The 22487-nt window shown below is 38.6% G+C and overlaps 2 protein-coding genes across 3 annotated transcripts; one reads left to right on the top strand and one right to left on the bottom strand.

Moving 5' to 3' along the window:
• Positions 1 to 225: 225 nt before the first annotated feature.
• On the bottom strand, positions 226 to 6443 carry si:ch211-126c2.4 (uncharacterized). Of its 2 annotated transcripts, XM_051649935.1 has the most exons (8): positions 6253 to 6443; positions 3711 to 5742; positions 3530 to 3572; positions 3293 to 3448; positions 2129 to 2218; positions 539 to 604; positions 388 to 459; positions 226 to 297 (listed from the first exon to the last, which is right to left on the bottom strand). In XM_051649935.1, exons 2-8 carry the CDS (start codon positions 5721 to 5723, stop codon positions 230 to 232), a joined length of 2508 nt encoding a protein of 835 aa, XP_051505895.1. In that variant the 5' UTR covers positions 5724 to 5742; positions 6253 to 6443; the 3' UTR covers positions 226 to 229. The 2 variants fall into 2 exon arrangements, with proteins under 2 accessions (XP_051505895.1, XP_051505896.1); XM_051649936.1 differs by lacking the exon at positions 2129 to 2218.
• A 5879-nt stretch (positions 6444 to 12322) lies between these two features.
• On the top strand, positions 12323 to 21967 carry foxo4 (forkhead box O4). Its single transcript, XM_051649937.1, has 3 exons — positions 12323 to 14533; positions 15897 to 17369; positions 17497 to 21967. Exons 1-2 carry the CDS (start codon positions 14102 to 14104, stop codon positions 17343 to 17345), a joined length of 1881 nt encoding a protein of 626 aa, XP_051505897.1. The 5' UTR covers positions 12323 to 14101; the 3' UTR covers positions 17346 to 17369; positions 17497 to 21967.
• The last annotated feature ends 520 nt before the right edge of the window (positions 21968 to 22487 follow it).

The raw sequence follows: 22487 nt of genomic DNA on the forward strand, positions 1-22487 counted from the left end.
GACAGACAGACAGACAGACAGACAGAGAGAGAGATAGAGAGAGATTAAAGTTGCAGGGTATTTATGATGTTTGTTACCAAGCAAACCTTTTTTTTTCTCCAGCGTTCGCTGATGTTTAAACAGTGGGATAAACAATTCAATTGACATAAAAACATTAAAAATTTCACAAACAAAGGAAATACCTAAATTAAATAAATGAAAATTTTGTGGACATAATATAAACACCTGCTTAAATTTTCTTAATTTCCTCTGAACACATCTCAAGTTTTTCCTGCAGTGGTCCCCAGTTCTTACACTCTATTAAAAAAAAAAAGAAAAAAAAAAGGCATGATTATTAAAAAGGGATAAAAAGGACAATGTTTCAATATAGAAAAAAAAAATGAATACCTGAGCGTAATCTCACTAGTTCTTGAAGGCACCTCTCAAGTTTTTCTTGATGTTGCAAGCAATTAACACAGTCTAGGAGGAAAACGGGTTTAAAAAGATTAGAAAGGTTTAAAATATAAGAAATGATGATGGCAATTCCACCAAAATTTACCTGATTTATGTGCTCCTTCAGCTGGTTGCTCAGAATCATTTTCTACTGCAGGCCGAGCACTGGGTGCTGTAGATACAAACGGACATGAAATATATCAGAACTGTGAATACAAAAGCAGACAAGCCAAAACATTTCACAAAGCACAAATGCTGAAAAGATTTAGAGATGGTACTAGTTTTGGTAATCAAACTACACATTTGTGTTGCAATAGCTCACCCTGATTTCTCAATTGCTCATCCTCAAAAGAAAGTAGTATTTACTCACTGGAGCACTTTATTAGGAACACTGTCCCTAATAAAGTGCCCAATGTGGTCTTCTGCAGTTGTAGCCCATCCATCTCTAGATTCGTTGTGTTGTGCATTCTGAGATGCTATTCTGTTCACTACAATTGTACAGAGTGGTTATCTGAATTACTGTAGCCTTTCTGTCAGCTTGAACCAATCTGGCCATTCTCTGTTGACCTCTCTCATCAACAATCATTTTCTGTCTGCAGAACTGCCGCTCACTGGATGTTTTTTGTTTTTGGCATCATTCTGAGTAAACGCTAGAGTCTGTTGTGTGTGAAAATCCCAGGAGATCAGCAGTTATAGAAACACTCAAACCAGCCCGTCTGGCACCAACAATCATGCCATGTCAAAATCCCTGTCACATCACATTTTTCCCCATTCTGATGGTTGTTGTGAACATTAACTGAAGCTCCTGACCCGTATCTGAATGATTTTATGCATTGCACTGCTGCCACATGATTGGCTGATTAGATAATTGCATTAATTATCTAATGAATTATGAATTATTATTAATCAGGTGTAAAGGTGTTCCTAATAAAGTGCTCAGTGAGTGTATTTGTCATGAATGCACAAAACTGTCAAATTGCTATCTATAATTAAGGCAATGAATTCTAACTGGGGCATGGATGCAAAAACAACATCCTATAATCGAGTTTGTAGAACCCTATAAATCTCAATTTCAAAAAGAGTGAAGTTGCTCATTGGGGCGGCATGCACACATACACACAACTCCTTTACATGCATGAATTAAAAAGGCTTTGAAAAGGAGCACCCAAATGCACCATTCTTGTCGGCACAAATCAGAGTTAATGACAAGTCCATCCATGCAGCATGGCAATCATTGTGTACTTCAGAGAGATTTCAATCCATTATAAGCTAGTCAATTAGCTTACTCATTTTCTTATAAACCTTGCAAGAAACTAAAATGAACAAAAAAGACTTTGAAAACTACCGACAAGTATGTGGAAATTGTTGCAAGAACAACACCTTGGGAGCTTTCCGGCTGATGTTTGTAACCTGAAAGCTCAGTTTCTGTGTGCCTATTTTGACCACCAAAGGGTGGCTATTTTGAGGAATCCACATTTTGGTTTTGTACAATAACTGTGACCACAAAATATGCCTAAAACTCAGTATTAAACTACTACTTTAGTTGGCTATCCACTTATGACCTTCATTGGTAGATTTTTAGGTATTGAAAGCCTATATACAAGGTGTGTTATATACAAAGTCTCACTAATACACTTTGTATTTCTCTATTTGCTAAAAATAAGTACATTAGAAATAGAAGGACAAGAGATCGCACCATTTTTTTTTCTCTTTGCCAAAGGCAAACCATCATTGTTCATGTGCTTTTGGCCCAGACTGGGAAGGAGTGAATTCCTCGTCCTCACACCTTTCATAGATAAAATTAGAGACAACATTATTTTTAATTGCAGAGCATTATCAAAAAAATAGTGCCCTTCATTTTCATATTAACTGTATCTATGATTGTCTTGTAAGCATAGGACATGACTAGGGATGTGCTACGGTTGTTGACTAATCGACTAGTCATCCAACAACTTACTAGTCGATTAGTGGGGTTGACTACTTACATTCATATTTTTAGTTGTGGTGGTTTAAATGGGAGATGCAATTCTCAAATTAATTGAGACGCAACTTCTTGGAGAATGTTTTGCGTGATGATAACTTGCTGTGCTGAACAGTGAATAATAGTCAGCACGGTAAAACCCTCTGCAAGAAGTATCATCTCTTTAATGCTTAAGGTTTAGTCTTTTAATATGCTGCTGTTACAGCAAAGCGCTGCATCAACAACACAATACAAGACGATCACTGTCGGACATGAAATCCTCTGCTCTGAGTAATGTTCCTGTATTTTTGAGGTGCTTTAGAGAGATTTTGTTGATTCAGTCTGACACTGCTTAAATAAATAGTAGTTTTAACTGAAGTTAGAAAGGTTAAACTGCTCAATGTCGTGAACTAGATGTGTACATGCAATTTTACCTTGAGAATTCCAAGCTCTCTGTTTATATTAAAGCGTGTCATTCTGCATTCAGGATGCACATAAGCGGTTTTGTGTCATTCTTTATTGAAGCCTTTCTAATTACTTATATTTTTGTGCAATAAGATATTATAGTTATTTAGCTTTTTTTTGTTGAATATTCATTAGTTACCATGTTGAAGTGCTACGCTTAGCGCCGTATATATCCCTCAGAAACACGTCTGATAATTAGTGATAATCTGATAATCACGTGACCTAATTCTACATTATAATCCTTAACACCAACTAGTCGACTACTCATTCAAACAACCGACCACATAGTCGATAATAAAAATTGGTAGTTTTGCACATCCCTTTGACATGACTATGAGTACATACCTAAAATATCAAACCAGTAAACTTGATTTAACAAAAATTCCCAGATATAAAATAGACATCAGGAAACAAAACTGTCATGGTCAAACGTACCTTGTATTCCTGTTGGTTTATTACTGGACTGAGCCTGAATGGTTTCTATAGAAGATTGTGTGATCTGGGCAGACTTGAGGGCCAATCTTTTCCGAGTTGGGGGCTGTAGCCCTGATGGTTTCATTTGTGGTAAACCAGAGCTTGAATGTCTTGAAACTGAAAACAAAATGACTGCTTACATATGCATAGTTGTATTTTTTATTTTAAATCATATATCTGTTCATTTATGTAACTCACCTGCAGTGAAATTATATCCAGACACAGAAGAAACCACAGATGTCTGTTTACAAGAAAAAATTTTAAATCTGTAAACCAAATAACCTACTGCCAAAGTGGCAGTATGAATAAGCTTGCAAAAGATTTAAAAAGTTAAACCGACTCACATCTGCATAAAGCATTAAGCTTTACAGTTTCCTACCTTAACAGTGCTAGTCGATACTGTGTTCTTGGCAGCTCCAATGTTCTTTCCCTTGTTATGTTGTAACATTTTCTTGTTGCCAAGCAGAGTACCAGATGATACGTTGGACTGATGCAGGACCTGTGGTGCTTGGATAGTCTTTGGTCTTACTGCTACTGATGAGAGCAGGGATGACTGTGGCCATGGTGGAAGACAAGATTTTGGATAACTGAGCTTAGAGGAACGTTGAGGAAGCTGTCTTTTGGCTGTAGGTTTTATGGGAGGTTTGTTCTCATTTGCTGGCTCTGTTTTACTGTTACTTGAAGTGTAGTTTGACAAGACCTTTTGACTCTGGCTTGAGTTCTCAGATACCAGCACAGCATGAGTCCCATCATGAATGCTCACACCAACAAGGCTATCATTTGATTGTACCTCAATGCTGTTGATCACAGACAGCCTCTTCCTCATCGGTGTGGGCTTTACGTCTCTCAGTATTTCAAACCTGGATTCTTTGCCAAAGACAATTGGTGTGGATGTGACCATGAAGCTAGTTCTCATATCCACGGTATCATCCAGAGAAAAAATACTGTTTCTGCTGATGTTTCCCATATCAGAGTTGAGAACACACTCTCTGTCTGCACATCCAGGTCTCTCTGAGTTTTTGAGGGGTTCATCTGCTTTAAGCTCGGGAGAGTCATCGGGAGCTTCAACAGAGCAAACAAAAGCAGCGATGCTTGTCTCAACTTCTGTCTCTCTATTGTTAGAGTCTGATTTAGCATTACCCACAACTGAGTTAGAACCATCATTAGCCTGGCCTGTTAATTCTGTGCTTGAGGGTGTTATTTCTACAGTGATATTTTTCGAAACTGGATTTTCAGGGGGAGTAAGGTCAGTGGTTGTATTAGTTTTAGTAAAAGTATTCTCATCTGGCTTTAAAGCAGCAGAGCTTGAATGAACAATCTCACCAGAGGCGTGAAGAGGAGCACTGGCAGTTTGCTCCAAAATATCAAGCGTTACATTCACTTTCAAATTAGGTTCCTCTGCATTCTTTGTAATGGGACAGTTTGTTTTATCTTCCTCAGTAGCGTTAAGGCTTCCCTCTGGTTTCTCCTTGTCCAGCTCATGTTGCTGAATATTAATTGTTCCTTCAAGTTTCTCATTTGGCTGTTCTGTAGTAGTGTTTGGGGAGCTAATGTTATCAACATGGGAATTCACTTTATCATGTGTACAGTCCAGATTAAGAATATCCACAGTTGCATCACCCCCGGGGTCAGACCCCACTTTAGGGTTACTTGTTTGGGCCAGGTCAACAGTGGTATTTCCTGACTGAGTCTTTATCATGGGGACATCGATATCCACTGTTGAATTAAGTTTAGGGCCAGACTCGGAACCCTCTCTGGGCTCTTGAGATGGGACAGACTCAAAGGTACTGTTCCTCTCCCTAATATTTGGTAGATCAACAGTTGCATTAATAGCAGAGTCAGATTGTTCTTTCAAGTCTTGAGTGACATTAAAAGTGCTGTTCTTCAACTCTACACTCATTAAATCACATTTCTCTAAAGATTTACTGGATTCTGTGGCACAAGGGGTAAAATCTTTATAGTCCTCCTCATCTGCTTTGAATTTTGTTGCACTGCTAATGTCTTTATCATTCTGTATTGGTTTAGTAGACATGCTTCCATCCGCTGCCTGACAGTGTGCTCCAAGCTTTGAGGAATTATTATCAGAGTCCTCGGTCGTCACTTGTAGTGTTGCCAAAACTCCTTCATCCTTATGTTTTGTTATACTTTCTGATGGTGTGCATGCAGGGGAATTCAACGCAGTTCCTGCTTCGTTTGAAAGAAAGGATGGACCAACAGTGTCATCAAGGAATCCAGAAACCTGGGGAAAAGGTTCATCTGCAATTGAATAGAAACTAGAACACAGATCCGGCAATTTGATAGGGGGGCAAGAGGAAACAGGTTTCTGAAGAGCTGATCCACCCAAAATGTTGCCACTGGCCTGGGCGAGCCTCCGCCTTAAAAAGCTCTCCATTTCAATAGCAGATGTGTCACTGGAGGAGGGGAAAAATTTATGAAAATTATTTTGAGGCTTCCTGAAACCTACTTACTGACAACAATAATACATCTTACAACGGGATGAGAGGCTTGTTGCAAAAGATTGGCTACAAAAGGAAGCAACACGGGTCAGGTATGGCCCGTTTTTAATTAATTCCTGGAATACTGATCTACATTTCATCACCAAACTATTACATTTACCACAAAGGGAATCAAGATGAACTATAAATTAAAAAAATAATAAAAAAAAATTTTTTTAAATGCCTGGTAATAGTTGTAAAATAATTATAATTATTTACATTACATAACCTATTATTTCAAATACTAGAAGAAACTCACTTTATAACTGACAACTGCAACGAATTTTGTCAACATGATAATATAACCCCTGACTTCTGCCTATTTCAGAAAATGTGTTTTTAAAACTAACAGACTCAATATATAATTTCTAAACAAACAAACAAATCGTTTGGTGGAAAAAAAATAAATAAAAGAGTCATTCTTACCAGATCTATCAGCAGGGCGAGTGTTTGCATCCGTGTCGATTTGAAAACGGGCGACATTCCAGTCATTGGACGACGCGCTCCGTCTTTGACCAACCAGAGCGAGGCCGCGTGAAGCGTCCAAAAAACATCACAGCGCCCCCCAGCGATGGTGGTCGTAATATGGTATTCTAGAGCTTGTTCGGTTTTTCTCTCTGTAGTAAACATATTTCAGCAATAAAATAATGTCAAACCTTTCTCACAAAGTAACTCAATATCAGAACTAAAACACTTAACAAAATATTGAGAGAGGAAGTGCTAATTAACGTATATTTGACCTATAATATGATAAAGGTTTTCCTTTTTATTATGAGATATAGGCCGGCAGGTCTAAATTGAGAACTGCTTGATTACAAATATCTAAATATTTTTCAATTAGTAGTGCGATCTCTTACAAAAAACGTAAATATAGTACTAAATAATAGATGTATTATTATTATTATTATTATTGTTATTATTATGTAAAATATGAATAAAAACAACACAGACAAAGCAACCAATAATGCAAAATATGAATGTCCTGTAGTAAAAGTAAGTACAAATAAAAAGAAAGAAGTTGATGGACTTTGGCTGTGCAGCAATGCCACACATTACTGTATATACATTTACTTTTAAAATCCACAATTTAATGTGGTTGGTAAAAAGGAATAGAAATTAAACTGTGATTTGTTCTCCTCTTCAGTTTTCGCAGACAGTCTCAATTTTGTATTTTTTCTTTGGATGTTCTGAAGTAGATGTAGATGTAGTTTCTCAGCTTACATGTTGTCCACAGTGCAGATGTGTCAAATTATTGTAGCAATTCTCCAAAATATAACCTAGATAAATACATGCACAGTGTTAAGTCATGGTTAAGGTCCCAAATAGACTTGGAGCTGAGAAGTAACACAGGATATAAATTTGCAATTTATTTCAGGTGCCCATAAAACATGATCAAATATGGACTTTCATATGGACAGTTGGATTTTAATTGGATTTCTGACATCAGAAAATAATAAGGCACCTGGTGTCATTCTCGTACCTTGCTGTCTGTTTCTAACTCATTTTCCACCACCCAAATCACTGTACCTTCTCAAAACACAAGTCTCAGATTGTTATAATAACTTATAAACTTTGGTTGCTTGTGTTATGGGATGTTTTGAAAGGAAATAACACTTTTAAAATTAAAATTTATAATTTAATAAGGTAAGCAGAGACAGAAGTTTATTTGCTCTTTGTTCTAATCTAAGCTATTTCTTCTTGTGTCTGACATCCTAAATGTTTCCTGCTCCCTTAGGTTACAGTAACTTTCATATAGTTGTACTGTAAGTTGGAATTTGTTTATGTATGTTAATGTATCCGTTATAAACTAATTTAACTGTCCATGTGTGTACATCATAGAGTAAGAATGACGATGAGCTTGTGTGACATCTGAAGGTAATACAGTTTTGGGTGGGTTACTTAAAAATAGTAATCCACTACAAATGACTAATTATTTCTCTTAAATTGTAATCAGATTACTTTAATTACTTCATTAAAAGGTAATCACATAACTTATGTTACATTTTAGATACTGTAATGATGGCTAGCGCTGGCAATGACAAAGACTATGGAGTGAAGAACCCAAGTGCAATTTTATTAAAAGTGAGATCCAATAAACCCTAACTACAAACGTGAATGAAACACAAACATAAACTTGAATTCACAACCAAAAGTTACATACAACAATACCTGACAATGGAAAACATGAGGGTTAAATACATGAACATGGGAGAACACATGACAAGGATAACCAATAAACACAAAAACAAGACAATCAACCAATGAAAACAAGACACATGAACATGGAGGGAAACATGAAATCACATGACAAGGGAACCACATGACATGAAACAGGAACTAGAATTTCAAAATAAAAGACATGAAAAACATGAACCAACAAAATTCACATGACATATCCCCCCCACTAAGGAGCGGCTCCCGACGCCCCAACACATGAAAAAAACATATTAAACATGGCATTAACCCAAAGTTCTGTGTGTGTGTGTGGGGGGGTCTTGAAGCGTGGCTAGGCAAGACATGGCGTGGGGCGTGGCCTGGCATAGTCAATGTAAAGTGGGGCCCTGAGAGGCTCGAGGGGCAGAGCCGTGAGAGACTTGAGGGGCAACACCAGGGAACTTGGTGCCCGGAGAGTAGCCGATGGCTCGAAGGACCATGGTGGAGCCGGAGGTTCGGAGAACCGAGGTAGCGCCCAAGGCTCGGAAGACCGAGGTGGAGCTGAGGGATCGGAGGACAGAGGCGGAGCCAGTGGGACTGAGGACCAAGGCGGAGCTGTAGGGAAGGAGGTCCCCGGTGGAGCCGCAGGCTCGGATTGACGAAGCGTAGCTGTGGGATTGGAGAGCTCAGGTGGAGCCAGGTGACCAACTGACCAAGGCAGAGCTGGAGGGACAAGGGACCCCGGAGAAGCCGATTGGCCAAAGGACCATGGTGGAGCCGAAAGGACATAGAGCCAAGGTGAAACTGAGGGCTTGGAGAACCAAGGCGGAGTCCAAGGCTTGGAGGTTCTAGGCAAATTCGGAGGATCGGAAGTTCCCCTCGTCTGATCGTGAAGAAGCGTCCATTGGGTGGGTACAAGGGTGGGAACCATCTCCAGGTCCAATAGCTCAGATGTGGCTCTGGCGTGGCATGGAGCAGGCTCAGGCATGGCTCTGGCGTGGCATGGAGCAGGCTCAGGCGTGTCTCTGGCATGGCATGGAGCAGGCTCAGGCGTGGCTCTGGCGTGGCATGGAGCCGGCTCAGGCGTGGCTCTGGTGTGGCATGGAGCCGGCTCAGGCGTGGCTCTGGCGTGGCATGGAGCAGGCTCAGGCGTGGCTCTGGCGTGGCATGGAGCAGGCTCAGGCGTGGCTCTGGCGTGGCATGGAGCAGGCTCAGGCTTGGCACTGGCGTGGCATGGAGCAGGCTCAGGCGTGGCTGTGACGTGGCATGGAGCAGGCTCAGGTGTGGCTGTGACGTGGCATGGAGCAGGCTGAGGATCTGGGGCAAAAGATGGCGCTAGCTCAGCGACCATGACGTGGAACTCTGGCTCGCCGGCCATGACGTGGAACTCTGGCTCGCCGGCCATGACGTGGAACTCTGGCTCGTCATCCGCCTCCCCCACAGTGAACGTGGAACCAATAATCTGCAGGGCGAGGTCGATATATTGAGCCAGGCTGTGGGTACTCTGACTGCCTGGCATCAGCAAAGAGAGACTCAATCAGTCCAAACGAAAAATGTCTTTGAGGGCAACCTCATTAAAGTCCACCTGGCATGCCAGAGTGCAAAAGTCCTCCATGTAATCCTCCAGGGGACGATTCCCCTGATGTAGGCATAGGAGTTGGATTGCTGGGTTCATTTTTGTCGTTCAGGTATTCTGTAACATTAGCTGGCACTGGCAATGACAAAGACAATGACGATGGAGTGAAGAACCTGAGTGCAATTTTACTAACAAAAGTGTGATCCAATAAAACCTAACTACAAACGTGAACGAAACATAAACTTGACTTGACATGAGCTTGACTTTGACATAAACTTGACTTGCCATAAACTTGAATTCACAACCAAAGTTACATACAACAATACCTGACAATGGACAATGGAAAACATTAGGGTTAAATAGATGAACATGGGAGAACACATCACAAGGATAACCAATGAACACAAAGAACTCTAAACAAGATAACAAGACACATGAACATGGAGGAAAACATGAAATCACATGACAAGGGAACCACATGACATGAAACAGGAACTATAATTTCAAAATAAAATACATGAAAAACATGAATCAACGAAATACACATGACAGACACTTTCTAAAACATTTTTCTACTCAACAAATTCAAAATAATGTCTATATTTCTTGTTCATTGTTACACACGTCAAACATGCAGAACCTCACATTTCATCTTCACAATGACTCGTTACATAATGTAAATAGTATATCAGAAATAAACATAACCCTATAATGTACTTTAAAGTAATTAAATGAATTGAAAGTTGGTAACTGTAATTTGATTACAACAAATTCAAATGTAATGCATTAAACTACCTTTTTTTTTTTTTTTTTTTTACTAAAAAATTTATTAGATTGCAGTTAATAATTACTTGGATTACACCCAACACTGGTTAGGAACAAGATCCTGCTTTGTACTATCTACAGAATAACACTAGGGCTAGTTGTCTTTTATTCACCACTAAACTTTTAATTTTCTTTGTCAATCTTCTGTACTTTCTTTGAATGTAATTTTAACACCTGGTCAAGCAAGAAGTGGGATTCCTCAGTGATCTTTAAAATAAGAAAAATAAAATCTAAATGAATGAAAAAGTGATAACAGAACTTTTCTTTCTTTTTTGTTGCATATTTTAAATGTATAGGCTAATGTAGTGTGATATATAAGGTGCTGTTACAGCTCTTTAAAGCAAGTTTGCCTGACTGATGTAAATCCCGAATAAACTACAAATTAAAGGAACGTTCCTGGTTCAGTACAAGTTAAGCTCAATCAACAGCATTTGTAGCATAGTGTTGATTACCACAAAAAATTTATTTCAAGTCCCTTTTCTTTAAAAAAAAGCAAAAATCGAGGTTACAGTGAGGAACTTACAATGAAAGTGAATGGGGAAAATAGAAGTGAATGGGGCCAATTTTTGGAGGGTTTAAACACAGAAAATGTTAAGCGTATAATTTTATAAAAGCACTTACATGAATTATTTTGTTAAAACTTGTGTATTATTTGAGCTATAAAGTTGTTAAAATGTTGTTGTTTTTTTAGGGTTTGTTGATACTACATCGTCATGGTAACAAAGTTGTAAAATTGGCTATAACTTTACACAGTTTATTTTATCACACTAAAATCATGTTTACACACGTATCCTTTATGTGTTGTGGCTATACTTTTGAAAAAGTGAGTATTTTAACGTTAAAAAATTGGCCCCATTCACTTCCATTGTAAGTGCCTCACTGTAACCTTGATTTTTGCTTCTTTTTTCTTTTTTTTTTTTTTAAAGAAAAGGAGGGGCATGTCAAAAAATGTTTTTGTGGTTATCAACAATATGCCCCTAATGCTGTTGATTGAGCTTAACTTGTATATTAACTTGAACCCGGAACATTCCTTTGAGATTAAACAAAGACATCTACTTGAGCTTAAAAGCAATGAGCAGAGTGGTGGAATGTCAGTTTAGCTACATATTTTTATGTAAAAATTTTCCTTTTTAAATTTAAGAAGGAAAAAAAAGTGGTATTAGAATGTTTCTGTCCCGTACCATGGTATGCTCTTTCTATTCAAAACGCACAGATTTCCTATCAAAATAAATATAATGAATGTACAGAACATTTATAAATATTGACTTTAAATATCACTAAAGGCTGAGGAGTTGCATCATGCTATGCGTCCTCTTCCGCCAACAGAAGGTCCTGTGGGTATTGTAGTTCTTATCGGAGATCCGCTTGCTAATGTTCTGACAATCTTGCACGCATTTTAAAAACGCAACAGCTGACCTGGATCTAGAAAGTAGGATACATTGACAATGTCGAACTCAGTGGCGGTTACATAACACCGTTCAGCGAAAACATTTTAAGAGCTTCATTTACTATATAAACCAACTAGGGTATAATCTGTAAAAGAAACCTAAACACGCGGAAATTTCCGATAATTGTATGTTTCCATCCACTTGATCTAAATTAAGAAAGAGCTTGCAATTTCAACTGGAACCATGTAGACTGCATTGGCTAAGGGGATCTCGCGCACAGCGCCTTGCACTGGATATCCTTTTTGTTTCAAACGCTATATGAAAATCTGTGCCCTAAAATTACGAAACCATTTAGCCCCGGTGAGGACTCCCTTTCTTTCTTTATCATACAGACACACGCGGCTAGAAACTGTTACGTAACAACAATTTGGTGTGCTCAGTCTTTTTTCGAGATCCCGGTTTGCTCCGGTCGTGTTTACGATGCACAAGTATAACTCATCACATGACTGACTGCATTTCCCATCAATCCCCTTACGCATGCGCAGAACGCGTTGTCTGGCCGTGGTAAACAGACGTCAGAAGGGAGTCTTCGCCTCGAGTCAAAACAAAACACGAAAGATCGTTTGCCTATGTCCATTAACAGCACAGGGGAATGATATAGTTTTAAATCTCACTGACGACCAAGTTACTGAAGATATGCTGGTTTCTTCTGACTTTTACCGGAGGGATTTTAACTCATAAAAAGAGGAGTTGGCTAACTAGGTGGCCATCTAGTTACTCTCTCCGTAGTAAAACTACGCTTTCGAGTTTTGTCCCACACGCCGACGGATTTGCGACTGAATTCATGAAGCAGGCGAGCTACAACTTTTCGTCATATTTTGAAGAATCGTTTGGACGTCGAGTGTATTTGTATTTGGGAGGACTTCTACAAGACGGACGCATTCGGCTTACAGTGCCTGCGCGAGCATCGTGTGTAGCTGCGTCTCGAGGAACATGGCAGATGGTGACACGCGAAACTTGAACGACAATAACACAGATTTTTCCCTCTTTTTCTTTTTTGATCAAACCCAAAAAACAACCCATTATGATCGAACACGCCTGTAATACATTGACTTGGTATTTTTTATTATAACATTTTGAGTGTGATGAATTTTTAAGTTTAAAAGTGCTTTTTTCCTGTCGGCTTCTTTATTCGAATTAACATTATTTCTCAAAGCATTCGAGTTGTGCGAACTTGAGATGCATTTATTTTTTATTAAACCTTAATTTTCATGTTTTAGCTTAATAATGGATCCCGAGCAACAAAATAATATGACAGGCGGTCAATTGACTTTGACAGGCAGCTCAAACAATTAATTCCCACTCACTTAAATTCGTTTACAAGGACAGTATTCTTGCATTATATAGTAATTGCGCTAGAAACACGAAAAGACTTAGTTTACAAAAGTGGTTAGTATAGGACGTGATGCTTTCAGATGATAGTGGTTTATTTGTGGAAATAAGCAGGTTGTAGTTGGTCTACTCTAAATTTTCTAGATCTAGAGTCTAATTGCGAAATCCAATCCACCATTCGCTGCTAGAATAGGAAACAGTGGGAGGTGATTGTTTGATAGCAATTACAGCACTTATTCCCATTGGTTTTGCAATTTTACTTATTTAACTCCTCTCTACATAAATGATCCGATTGAATACTTTTTCAGGGTTTTTTGTTTTGTTTCTTTAGTGTTTATGAAGAACACATCTGGTATAAAATTTCATAGGCCGTCCCGTCACTCCAGCGTGTCCTCGTGATATATTTTCAATCCATCTCTTTTGATGTACTGATGCTACTGTAGTGAATTTCCTTTGTTCTTTCTACATAAACAAAGAGAGCCCTCTTCTATCCTTGTTTGCTCTGTGTAAATCAGAAGGTTTATGTTAGTTACTATTAAGGAGATTATTTGTCCCCTTTAATCTCCAATCTGAGGATTAACTGACGCTATATTGGTGTGTTCAGATTATACGAATTTGCTCCATTACCCTTGAGATGGGATCGGTTCGTTACGGTTAAATTTGGTGTTCACTATAGTTATATATCTGTATAACTGTTTACTTGTGATACTTATACTGTAGTGTAATATTTCAGTCAACCGTGGAAAATCCCAAATACCTAAACAAAATTATTGCACAAGTACTGGATTTTTGTATAGTTATATTTAGTAATCTGTCGTACTCTTACTTTTATCCCCCATTCTGCTATTTTATTTTAACTTATATATATATATAAAATCGCCAGAAAACAAGTTAATTTAAATATAGTCTTCGTTTGAAATTGTCTGAATTGCATCGCACAATGGAGGAAGAAAACATACCCCCGACTGACCCAGATTTTGAGCCGCAGAGCAGACCGAGGTCATGTACATGGCCGTTGCCTAGACCCGACATCTCAGCTGTCAAAGCAGGGGGTGCAGACGGCTCAGAGTCCGCTGCAGGAAGTCCGCCCACCGAGGAAGACAAACACGAGCCTCAACCAATCATATCCGAGCCTGACAAAGTTGCGCTCTCAGAGGGCGGGGTCATCGCAGGAGTGGGCGGAGCAACGCCTCGTAAAGGCTCTTCCCGGCGTAATGCGTGGGGTAATCAGTCTTACGCAGATCTGATCAGCCAGGCGATTGAAAACTCGCCAGAAAAACGACTTACTCTGGCACAGATCTACGATTGGATGGTAAAAACGGTGCCGTACTTTAAAGATAAAGGCGACAGTAACAGTTCAGCTGGGTGGAAGGTAATGTTGGTTATTATTAATATTTGCAAGGCTCAAATCTATGTTATGCTTGTTAATATTACTGTCATTTGCAGTTGTTTAAATTAAGACTACTTAAATAAATACAAAATATTCCAGGTTCAATACAAGTTAAGCTTAACCAATAGCATTTGGGGCATAATGTTGATTACCACAAAAATTTAATTCAACTTCTCCGTCATTTTCTTTAAAAAAAAAAAAAAAAAAATCTGGGTTACAGTGAGGCACTTACAATGGAAGTGAATGGGGCCAACACATAATATGTGTGTTAACATGATTTTAGTGTGGTGAAATCGCTTACTAAACTTTTCAGTTTAAAGTTATATCCAATTTTACAACTTCTTTGCCATGATAACAAAAATTACAATTTAAACAACTTTACAGCTCACATAAAACACGAGTTTTAACAGAAGAATAATTGTAAGTACTTTAAACCCTCCAAAAATTGGCCCCATTAATTTCCATTGTAAGTGCCTCACTGTTACCTCCATTTGTTTTTTTTTTGTGGATTTTTTTAAGAATAGGAGGGACAAGTCAAAATACATTTTTGTGGTAATCAATATTGTGCCACAAATACTGTGGTATACAAATACAATTTACTGGAATAGTTCACACCCAAAAATGAAAATTCTCTCATCATTTACTCACCGTCATGCCATCCCAGATGTGTATGACTTTCTTTCTTCTGCAGAGCACAAATGAAGATTTTTAGAAGAATATTTCAGCTTTGTTGGTCCATACAGTGCAAGTGAATGGTGACCAAAAAATTGAAGCTCCAAAAAGGACATAAAGACAGCATAAAGTAATCCATAAGACTCCAGTAGTTAAATCAATGTCTTCTGAAGCGATCCAATCGGTTTTGTTTGAGAACAGACCAAAATATAAATACATTTCCATATAAATCTTGACATCTGGCTCAATTACACTTCCTAGCACCATCAAGCGCGCCTAGAGACCGCAATGGCAAGATGTACAGTAAAAAATTAGTTGCCTTTTGGTCTGTTCTCACCCAAAATCGATTGGATCGCTTCAGAAGACACAGATTAAACGTCATATGGATTACTTTTATGCTGCCTTTGTGTTTTTTGGAGCTGCAAAGTTTTATTATAGCATTGTATAGACCTATAGAGCTGAGACATTCTTCTAAAAATATTTGTTTGTGTTCTTTAGAAGAAAGAAAGTCATACACATCTGGGCTGGCATGAGGGGAAAATAATTGATGAGAGAATTTTTATTTTTTGTCGAACTATTCCTTTAACTTGTGTTGAACCCAGAATATTCTTAAGACTACATTTTATTGTCATGTTTAATTTAATGCATACCCTTATTTTGTTCTCCTACTTAGAACTCCATTCGCCACAACTTGTCCCTCCACAACAAGTTCCTGCGAGTGCACAATGAGTCCACAGGAAAGAGCTCATGGTGGATGCTTAATCCTGAGGGGGGTAAAACCGGCAAGGCCCCTCGCCGCCGTGCCGCCTCAATGGACAACAGCAGTAAACTGCTTAAAAGTCGTATTCGGGCAAAGCAGACTAAAAAGCAGGCTGGAGCGGGTGGGATTGGAGGCTCTGGAGGTGCCATGCAGGGTGATGGTGTTTCTGCCACTGGAGGTGGAGACAGTCCTGGGCCTCCGGGCCAGTTTGGGAAGTGGGGAGTAAACAGCAGCAGCCCCTCCTCTCGTGGTAGCCTGGATGACCCTGACATGTGGACAAGCTTCAGGCCACGTACAAGCTCAAATGCCAGCACACTTAGTGGTAGGCTGTCTCCCATTGCCACAGGGCAAGAAGATGAGGATGAATTACCTGAGGATGGGCTTCTTGGTGGGTATTCCACAGGTAATCTTCCCCCAACACTAACTGAGACCCTCATGGAAGAACTGGACTTGATCGATGGGCTTACTTTAATGACAGGTCCGCAAGGGGGTGCAAGCCCAAGCACAGCTCCCCCAGCTCCCCCTCAGCCACTGCCCTCTGCATCCACTCTGCTGCCTCGAGGGTCCAGCTTTCCTTCATTTAGACCGTTGCAGCCAACGAAGGCTTCACAGGGGTCAACTCCACCAGGGCCACAGAGCTCGGTCCAGTCGAGTGCTCGATCCAGCGCAAGCCCTTCCACCTTTGGAAACTCCCTCTTTAACCCTCTGCCTGGTCCTGGATCCCACAGTAGTTTCAGTACTCATGTGCCCTCCAGCCTTGAGGCTCTCCTTACCTCTGACTCACCCCCACCCAGTGATGTCATGATGAGCCAGATGGATCCTCTCATGCCGAGTCAAAGAGGCACGAGTCTTTTAGGGCTTGAGGGATCTATGTCCAGCAGCCAGGCAAAGCCAGGTCAAATGATGTTGAGCAAGACCATGGATGCAAGCACAGTGGGGCAAATGACACTCCAGCCTCAACCCCAACTCCAGCACTCACAAATGGGCTTTGGTATGATGCACTCAGGCATGGGCCAGGAGCCATCTCCGCTCACAACTATGAAGACACAGCATCAGTTGCCAGGGGGTGGGCATCTACAACATGGAACTTTTAATTCACCTGGTGGGAATGGAGGTCTGCAAGGTTTAGGCCAATTTGCTACACCACCCTGCTTTATGCCTTCCCAGGAACGTCTGCCTACAGATTTGGATATTGAGATGTTCACTGAAAACCTGGACTGTGATGTGGATTATATTATCAACAGTGATCTTATGGATGGAGACTTGGTTGACTTCAACTTTGATCCCATCATACAGAGTGGGCAGGGTTATACGGGGCCAGCGACCACACAAAGTTCCTCCCACAACTGGGTGCCTAGCTAACTCTATAGTTAAAAATGAGGACAGGTAATGTACCTATTATATCCTCTGAAGCAATTATCTGTATTTCAGTTATTGTAATTCTGAATTATCTATGTAAGGTTATTTTCCTTTTTGTCTCCTAATATGTTAATCATTCTTCTCTATCTTACAGGACAGTCCCCCGTCCTAGGCACAAAACATTGAAACAACTGTGGCACATTGCCTAGACATATTCTCAAAGTTTTGCCTCTACATTTGCCATTGTACCTCAAATACATAAACTGCTTTGGCCAAGGACAGCACACACTTGGCCAAAAAGTCTTGTGTCAGAATTTTCAATTAGATGACGAAAGCAAACCTCATTCATGTCAAGTGCCAATGTCAACTTTGACGGAACATGGTCTTGAAACATATTTTATTCTTTTTTGCATTGAAAGTTACCATTTATTTGGAGTTGTCTTGGCCAATTGAGAGAAAACACAGACTAGAGAAGCACAACTAATAAACAACTAATCATGTTTATTACAGCAGTGCCTGTGATTAGTACTACCAGAGTTGTGTAAGATGGAGAAAGTACTCCTCCTTGATCTTCTTTACCCTGAAAATGGAGCTCATTCAGCCAAGAGGATCAAACTCTGCAGCTTTTGTTTTATGTGAACGCTCATTTGTTGATCAGCAGCTGATGGGTCTGAGCAGTCTTTTTAGTCACAATACTCCATTGATGATGTGATTTCACAATTACACAGTTGACCTGTTGACATGATGTGATTGCTCTCCGACCCCCTCTGAAGAGGAAAACAACATTCCACCATAGGAATGTTATGTTGAGAACAACATGATACTCTCCATCCTCACCATCCAACATGATCCTCTGAGAGGCAAAGGTCCAAGAATATAGTACATGGTTGAACAGTTTACTGTGTGCTCTAAAAAGCTCTCTCTATCAGTGGTACGAAGTATACACTTGTTTCTTCTACATGAAAGGGGGCGAAACATTGCTGAATGATTTCATGGTGGTTTGGTAAAGCTGTGGTGTTCAATGTGCAATTTTGGCTTTCATGACCTCAGCTCTCAAGAAGGTGTATTTCCTCTATTGTACTGAAAAGTAGAGGCTGATTCTCGAATGATTTAATTGTCTGCTCTTAAAGGAATATTTAGTTCAATACAAGTTAAGCTTAATCGATAGCATTTGTGGCATAATGTTGATTACCACAAAAATTAATTTCGTCTTGTCCCTCCTTAAAGGGGTCATGACATGAAGAATCAAATATTCCTTGATCTTTTCTGTTTCGTTTCAGAACTCAAAACTTCTTCCTCACTGTAAAAAAAGAGCATAAAAACCAAGCTGACAAAACATTCTCTAATTCCTTTACATTGTGATGTCACACTGTGGTAGACATCTGCATCTGATCACCTCCACAACAACACATTTACGCCTTCTTTACCTTATCACTTCCATAGCCCTGCGTGGTGTGCAGTGAGATGGTAAGCAGAGAGAGCTGGTCTGTCAAAAGCAGAGAGCCAATCAGAACAGTGGGCGTTTATTGTCAAGTCATAAAGGAGAAGCAGCACCAAAACCGAGTGTTTCTGACAGAGGGTCATAATGTGGGTGGAAAATGCCATTTTTTTTTTTTTTTACAAATATATGGCTGTTTTTTGTGCAAAATGCTTTACTACTACTATAAGTGAACCTTAAGGAACATATTAAAATAATTTAAAAAAGGCATGTCATGACCCCTTTAAAAAGAGCAAAAATATTGGTTACAGTGAGGCACTTGCAGTGGAAATTAATGGGGCCAATCTGTATATGTTCAAATACTCAATGTTTCAAAAGTTAAGCAAAAGACGTAAACAATATTTGTGTTAACATGATTTTAATGGAATAAAATCATCATGTAACGTCAGTAACAAAGTTAATCCAGCTTGAACATTAGTCTGCCGCAAAAATGAACATTTAAACAACTTTGCAGCTCAAATAATACACAAGTTTTAACAAGTTTTTATAAAATTATAAGCTTCACATTTCTGCCTTTAAACCCTCCAAAACTTGGCCCCATTCACTTCCATTGTAAGTGCCTCACTGTTACCTCAGTTTTTGCTTTTTTGAAGAACAGGAGTGACAAGTCTAAATTATATTTGTGGTAATCAACATAATGCCACAAATGCTGTTGATTTTGCTTACCTTGTATTGAACCCGGAATAGTCCTTATATGTTTGCTAGTGATGACAACAGTGTAAAGAAATGTGATTTTACATAGGGCATTTTGATGCTTTTTTTGATTCCTTCAACAGGTAAAATGACATAGTGTTATTGTTGGAAATTGAGTGCCCTTTTGCTGAGATGCAATATCTGAAGATTTTGTGTGTGTGTGTGTGTGTGTGTGTGTGTGCAGAAGGGTGTGTGTGAGAAACATGTAATGCTCCCGAAACTTGATTCCAACACACTGATAACAGAATTCAAGGTTATGCTGAATAATTTCATTTAAAAATCAAGTCATTTTATGTACTATTTGTGAGTTTGAAGAGAACAGCTACAATAATGAGTACTTTTATGAGACGTTATGGTTCCTTGGGCATATAGACTGTGCCCACAGGGACACAGGGCATGAAGACATTTTTTTTTTCTCATTGATCAGTTTTATATAAACAGCACTACTCGTCATTTGTAGAAACATTATTAAAGAACAAAAACAGTTGAACAGTTGAATCAATTATAATTCTAATGTATGATTTAGTTTGGGCTGTTACTATTAACAGATACTAATAAGAAATGTGCTGTTAATGTTATTTTTTAATCTGAGCAGAAGCTATTTCAGATCATTTTTAACGGTAATTTTCTATGTAATTTTTTATTTTTGTAAAAAATGATGCATGTAGATTTTATACATAACCAAAGGAACACTAAAAACTGCATGCCAGACAGTGAGAGCAGGGGATAGAGGCATTGCAGTGCAGATAAGCTTTACAAAACTGTTCAGAAACTGTTCTCACCATGTAAACTAAATCACAAATTGATAAACTGCATGAGCGTATTTAACAGAAAACCATGCTCTAACATTTTAAATTTGCTATAATTGGTTATGCTGGAAGAAAAAACAAACAAAAAAAAAAACAGTTTTGCATTATGAGCACTTATCAATGTCTAGGCAATGTAACTGATTTCATCTCAAAAAGCAAGACTGGTCCAACCGAAAATTAAAAATGCAATGTTTCACTCTCAGGGTTATGAAAAATAATTAAACAACTTCTGCAAGGAAGTAATGAGATAATCATTTTGTGACTTCTTTGCTCATGGCCTTTTCTAAATTATGAAAGTCATTTATGCAAGCCAACCAGCACAGATATTGTAACATTGCAGAAATATATCTAATTTTGCAGTTTATTATGAGAGATTTATCTAATGTATGCATTTGTAGAATTCCTACAAAAACCTGTAAACTGCCAATGAACACTATAGCATGTTGCTCCAGAGCAAACCATTAAGTTTTAATGCCCTTTTCAACATGGACCTTTTTTGTAGTAGAAGGATGATATTTTATTTAATTATTTGTTCAGATGGGTTTTACACTTCGTTTAAAGCCAACATTCTGAATTATTTTTTTTTTTTTTTTTTTTTTTTGGTGGTGTATAGATTAGCTGGATATTAGTTGATCTTTTCACTTCAATGTAAGGGTCTGAGTGCATTAGATAAACTGTTAATGCACCCTCTCCTTACACAGGAATCATTTTTCTCATTCATCGGTGCTAGTTATTAAACATGACAACTAAAGAGGGCCATATTCGATTGGTGCATATTTAGATATCAGGGCCTTGAATAATTTTATGCAACACTTATTGAGTATCATTTCTTAATGGAGAAAAAAGTATGATAAATGTACCTACATTTTAATTCTCAGTTTTTGTATATCATAAATAAAGCTGTGAATGGGGAGGGAGGGGCTCGGCCATGTAGACACATAAGATGTATCAGTGCACCTCATGAATGGTGTCTGGTGTAATGTTTGTTGCAGCAGTTGATTTCAGGCTGAATTTGAATCAACGTTTACATCAATGTGCTTGTCTTTTGGGGCATACCTTTTCTCATGTTTGCATTTGTACATGTAATTGCTGTTTATACCTGCATGTTACATCTTTCAGAAAATTTGATGAAATGAATTTCCTCAAGTGACTTGACTGAATACAGAGTATTTGGTCAAGCTGAAAGTGGATTGTTAGGGTTAACACCTTGGCTAGGTTTCGCTTATTAAAGAACATGAGTTGACTGGAATGTTGAATATTGTATTAGCCCCATCAGACAGAATTTACAGGGCCGCTGCATGAAATGCAGGAATTTAACACCTTTCCTCTCTCCATATCACTCTTACTATCCTTGTTTGACATTAGCTTTTATTTTTTTTCCTTTACCTTCTTTAGAACTCTTTTTGTTCCTTTAAATTTTCAAGAGTTTGTTGAATATCCCAGCTAATAACACAAGATGGGGGGGGGTTATGGCAGGATGTAAGACTGACGAGTTGTGCATAGCCTAAATACTGTATATGTACTTGATTGCTTTTTTTTTTTTTTTTGTCCCCCTCTACTTTGTTAGCCAGAGGTCACTGAAAGCAGTCCAGCATAATAGAAATAAATCTAATCTGGTAAACTCAGACTGTTCTATGTTCATTCAGTTTCATCAGTCCATTTAACATTACCAAAAGTGAGGGTCATTCATTAATTGACAATTCATTCAAATTGTAGTTTTTGTATAAAACCACTGTCAATGTTTAAAAATGTTTTGTATATAAGTAGCCAGTGTAACAATAAATAATAAATTAAATCTGAATGACCAATTAAAGCATAGAGGCATATGTCTTAAGGGTAACTATGCCCTTACAAGGTAACAGAGAGAACTTTTATAAAGTTTTTAATACACATCACCTTAAAGGAACAGTTCACCCAAAAATAAAAATTCTCTCATCATTTACTCACCCTCATGCCATCTAAGATGTATGACTTTCTTCTGAACACAAACAAAGATTTTTAGAAGAATATCTCAGCTTTATAGATCCATACAATGCAAGTGAATGGTGACCAAAATTTTGAAGCTAAAAAAAAAAAGCACATAAAATATGCATAAAATTAATCCATAAGACTCCAGTAGTTTAATCCATGTCTTCTGAAACAAAC

This window comes from Myxocyprinus asiaticus, chromosome 22 (genome assembly GCF_019703515.2).
Source record: "Myxocyprinus asiaticus isolate MX2 ecotype Aquarium Trade chromosome 22, UBuf_Myxa_2, whole genome shotgun sequence".
NCBI classification, from domain to species: domain Eukaryota; kingdom Metazoa; phylum Chordata; class Actinopteri; order Cypriniformes; family Catostomidae; genus Myxocyprinus; species Myxocyprinus asiaticus.

What these genes read in the sequence shown, in the direction of transcription:
- foxo4 (XM_051649937.1), top strand. Translation starts at nt 14,102, where the DNA reads ATGGAGGAAGAAAACATACCCCCGACTGACCCAGATTTTGAGCCGCAG. An exon ending in ACAGTTCAGCTGGGTGGAAG is followed by an intron (nt 14,534 to 15,896) that starts GTAATGTTGGTT and finishes TCTCCTACTTAG; the next exon opens with AACTCCATTCGCCACAACTT.
- si:ch211-126c2.4 (XM_051649935.1), bottom strand. Translation starts at nt 5,723, where the DNA reads ATGGAGAGCTTTTTAAGGCGGAGGCTCGCCCAGGCCAGTGGCAACATT. An exon ending in TATCGACTAGCACTGTTAAG is followed by an intron (nt 3,573 to 3,710) that starts GTAGGAAACTGT and finishes TCTTGTAAACAG; the next exon opens with ACATCTGTGGTTTCTTCTGT. An exon ending in TAAACCAACAGGAATACAAG is followed by an intron (nt 2,219 to 3,292) that starts GTACGTTTGACC and finishes TATCTATGAAAG; the next exon opens with GTGTGAGGACGAGGAATTCA.